This window comes from Moschus berezovskii, chromosome 3, assembly GCF_049115385.1.
Source record: "Moschus berezovskii isolate FMDL1 chromosome 3, NW_MosBer_1.0, whole genome shotgun sequence".
NCBI classification, from domain to species: Eukaryota; Metazoa; Chordata; class Mammalia; order Artiodactyla; family Moschidae; genus Moschus; species Moschus berezovskii.
Genome location: NC_142462.1, coordinates 83,958,753 through 83,962,970, shown reverse-complemented (window position 1 = coordinate 83,962,970; position 4,218 = coordinate 83,958,753). Strand labels below are relative to the sequence as shown.

The 4,218-nt window shown below is 41.4% G+C and overlaps 1 protein-coding gene across 1 annotated transcript; it reads left to right on the top strand.

Annotated features, from left to right (window-relative positions):
- Positions 1-618: 618 nt before the first annotated feature.
- Positions 619-3,802, top strand: FAM237B (family with sequence similarity 237 member B). The gene is made up of 4 exons (XM_088832385.1): positions 619-748; positions 867-949; positions 2,473-2,837; positions 3,310-3,802. The coding sequence occupies exons 3-4, from the start codon at positions 2,476-2,478 to the stop codon at positions 3,329-3,331; spliced, it is 384 nt and encodes a 127-aa protein (XP_088688511.1). The 5' UTR covers positions 619-748; positions 867-949; positions 2,473-2,475; the 3' UTR covers positions 3,332-3,802.
- Positions 3,803-4,218: the final 416 nt, after the last annotated feature.

Sequence of the window (4,218 nt, the reverse complement as noted above, 5' to 3'; positions counted from 1 at the left end):
ATTTATGTGGTGAATCCACTAATTGATTTTCATGTGTTGATCTTTCATTAATTAGGATAATCCCAGCATGATGCTGCAGAGAAGGCAATGGCAAGCCACTCCAGTACTCGTGCCTAGAAAATCCCATGGATGGAGGAGCCTGGTAGGCTGCAGTCCATGGGGTCGCTAAGGGTCGGACATGACTGAGCGAGTTCACTTTCACTTTTCACTTTCACACATTGGAGAAGGAAATGGCAACCCACTCCAGTGTTCTTGCCTGGAGAATCCCAGGGACGGGGGAGCCTGGTGGGCGTCCGTCTATGGGGTCACATAGAGTCGGACACGACTGAAGTGACTTAGCAGCAGCAGCAGCATGATGCTGATGTGTATTTTCCTAGATCCTGCTGAATTTGGTTTGATAATATTTTGTTTAGGATTTTTCACCTATCATTTTTAGTAAGACGGTCTTGTGACTTTACTACTCTTTTTCACATTGTTCTTGTTTCTGGGTCTCAGAGCTGCGGAGGTGAGCAAGGTGAGGGCGGGGCCTTGAGAACAGCCACCCACTCTCTGCCGGCTCTCGGTCTGTAGAAAAGGCGCTTGGTTCTGTCTGCAGGGCTAACTCCCGAGCCCCCAGCGGCCGCAGCAGGTCCCGCAGCGCCGCTCTCAGGGAGCCTGAGCCGCTTGGCTCCGCAGCACGGTTCAGCATAGAGGGCTCGGCAGCACGGTTCCGCCTAGAGGGCTCCGCAGGGCGAGTTCAGGGTGCCCGGTGAGCGCTAGCGGCAGGTCGCAGAGCACCGCTTTCGCCTGTCACCTGCCTGCAGGGGGTGGGCTTGGCTGGGCAGGGGATGGGAGTCCCCTCTGAGACCTCTGTCCCCCCCAAGCAGGAGACACCCTCGTACCTCGAGGGAGCGCAGTGAACGAACGCAGGACATCGCACCAGGACGTCTGTCTCTGCCGCCTACCAGAGGTACCATTACCCGCCGGCTCCCTCTGCGTGCAGGCGACCCGACCCGGGAGGAGAGCGCTGGTCGGGAAAGTAACCTGAAATTCTCAGGGAAGAAAATTCTCTGGTCCCACTTAGTCCTTTTGTGTCATAAGCTGGCCACTGTCAGCTCTATTTGGGAAATCTGCACAGTTTTGGGGAAATAGTGTTAGCTATGTTTGGGAAATGTGCACAATTTTCCACAGTATGAAACGATCTGAATAACCTAAATTTAAATTTGTTTCCTTCGATTCGTCTCTTTCACTTAACTTTATTTCTTTTGGCGGGGAGGCGGGGTGCTGGAGGGAGGGGAAGTGAATGACCGCGGTATACAGGGAAGAATGTGAGCCTCATCTCCTGGATCTGTCCTGGACACTGCACTCCTGGCTGTAAAGGTTGTGTCAGGGACATTTCCAGTGCCAGCCTGGAATGGTTAACTGTATGGCCCTTCAAAGCGAATTTTTAGACCTTGACTTCATCTGTACGCTTCAGGCCCATTTACTGAGCAGTCAGTTTTTAGAGAAATTTGTGCACAGAATCATGAGAAAATATCAGGATTTTTCTTTAATTTCTTGAATGACATTTCTTGAATGTCATTTGTGCTGCACCGTGTCATATTAGCTTCTTTCATCTTTATTGTCTTCATACTCCTGAACAACTTGAGAAAAACCAGGGATCCACTAGGTATCTCATGCGACGAGTTGACTTACTGGAAAAGACTCTGATGTTGGGAAAGGTTGGGGGCGGGAGGAGAAGGGGTTGACCAAGGATGAGATGGCTGGATGGTATCACCGACTCTGTGGACATGAGTTTGAGTGAACTCCGGGAGTTGGTGATGGACAGGGAGGCCTGGCGTGCTGTGATTCATGGGGTCGCAGAGAGTCGGACACGACTGAGCGACTGAACTGAACTGAACTGAACTAGGTATCAGTGCATAACACATATTTTTTAATAAATATTTAAAGTTCATCAGTAACTTTGAAACCTAAAATGGTGCTTGAGCGTTCAACACTTGATAGATCGGAAAATGTCAGTGAAACACAACCACACACTCTTTTTCTTATGGTTACACATAAAATGGGCTGCATTTTGATCCTCTTGATTGAAATGTATGGTGGTAAGAGTCTTGGATAGGGAGACAGAAGACCTAAGAACTTGCTGAACCATATCAAGAGAATTTTTCTAACCTGTGAAAGGAAAAGGTTGGAGCACATACTCCAGAGATCTTTGATGAAATGAATCTCATCACAACTTCATAAACATGTGTTGGATTTCAGTGACTCCTGAAGACTTTATCAGAATGTTGGAAAAGTTGTTACTGTAATATCCTTTTGAGGGGAGGTCTGAAAGTCAGCAACTTAAAGGAAAACCAGCAAATATATAGTAGGCAATTTGATGAAAACCAAATATATAAGTATTTGTAATTTTGAGGTTTAAACAGACGTAAAGTAGTTGAATAATTTTCTTTTTAAGCTAAAAACATATTCCTTCATTTTTTTTCTGTACAGAATATGGATTTTGCCACAAGAAGATGGTTCTACCTGCCTTTGGGTTGCATGTTGCTGATCCATCTGACTCATGCTGACTTTGAATTTCAAAAGGGGGTACTTGCCAGCAACAACCCAGGGATCATGGAAGACATTGATCCCCAGTGCTGGAATACTTGCTCTTTGACATTGATAGAGCTCAAGGAACTCAAGATAGAGCACAATGTGGATGCTTTCTGGAATTTCATGTTGTTCCTGCAAAAATCCCAGTGGCCTAGACATTATAATGTCTTCTTAAGCATAGCTAGGGATTTCTGGGACATGTATGTAGACTGCTTGCTTTCAAGGTCTCATGGAATGGGCAGAAGACAGTTGATGTCTCCCAGGTATAATTTTCTACTGAAGATACGAGAATTTAAATGTGTACTTAGATAATAGCAGTTGGTTTTCTTAAAAATTCACATTTAATCTTTCTGATTTTTAAAGTTTATCTAATAAGCTAGAAAATTTGCCGTTTTTCCTAATATTATCAGTTTGATCTTCATTTTTGCTGATTTTATATTGTTTAGAAACCATGGGAGCTCTGATGTGCAAATATTTGATTCTAAATGATCTTGGAATAACATATATTTTGGTAATCATTAAATAAATAATCATCTTATTTTTCCCCATGTATAGTTCATAAGAAAGTCATTTAGCCCTATAATTATTCATATTACATTTGTTAAAAAAAATTTAAACATCAACATGTGTTTAGACTTTTGAAATTAATTTTTTCAGTAGGATTGATTAATGGGAGGGAAACTTAAGAATCATATTAAAATAAGTGTTAACAATTTTTCCTCTCTGACTTTACAGGACTGGATTTTATAAACCGTGAGTTTTACATTTAAGAGAACACAGAAAATACCTCAAGCAGGATGACACCAACCTGAAATTTTAACCCTGTGTCAGTATTTATGAGCTCAAATATTTCCTACAGCATTTATCAAAATTGTTATTTCCAGTTCTTTAATATTGATGAAGGTTGTATTTTTGTTGATGTGTAATTGTTTTATGCCTATTGAATCATCATTTCTATATTTTTGGATACTTTGTCAGTAATTTTTTATTTAGAAGGCATCTTTGTAAAGCAACTTTTTTTTAAAAAAGAAAACACCACTTAAAATGCATATACAATATATATATTTTAATACAATGATCCATGGAGTAAAATAACAACCAGTTTTATCTGGTGTTATATATAATATTGACCTTAAAACTGTGCCAAAACTAATGCCAATATTATCCTGAAAAGTAATATTTAATCTTGATGTAGTGTACTCTATGACTTCTGATATATGTATCTCATCACCAAGCTATCTTATGTATTATTTTTTATCCATTAAGGACTAAAATTTCATTTTATGTTCTTATTTTTATTGTCCTCATTTTTAAAAAAGGAATAACAAACAGAAAAGTAGTAAGAAACTTCATTTTAGTAAAGTACAAAAGTGAAGTGAAAGTCATTCAGTCATGTCCAACTCTGTGATCCCGTGGACTCTATAGTTCATGGAATTCTGCAGACCACTGGAGTGGGTAGCCTTTCCCTTCTCCAGGGGATTTTCCCAACTAACCCAGGGATCAAACCCAGGTCTCCTACAATTGCAGGCAGATTCTTTACCAGTTGAGCCACAAGGGAAGCCCAGGAATACTGGAGTGGATAGCCTATCCCTTCTCTAGCAGATCTTCCCAACCCAGGAATCAAACCAGGGTTTCCTATGTTGC

What these genes read in the sequence shown, in the direction of transcription:
- FAM237B (XM_088832385.1), top strand. Translation starts at nt 2,476, where the DNA reads ATGGATTTTGCCACAAGAAGATGGTTCTACCTGCCTTTGGGTTGCATG. An exon ending in AGACAGTTGATGTCTCCCAG is followed by an intron (nt 2,838 to 3,309) that starts GTATAATTTTCT and finishes CTGACTTTACAG; the next exon opens with GACTGGATTTTATAAACCGT.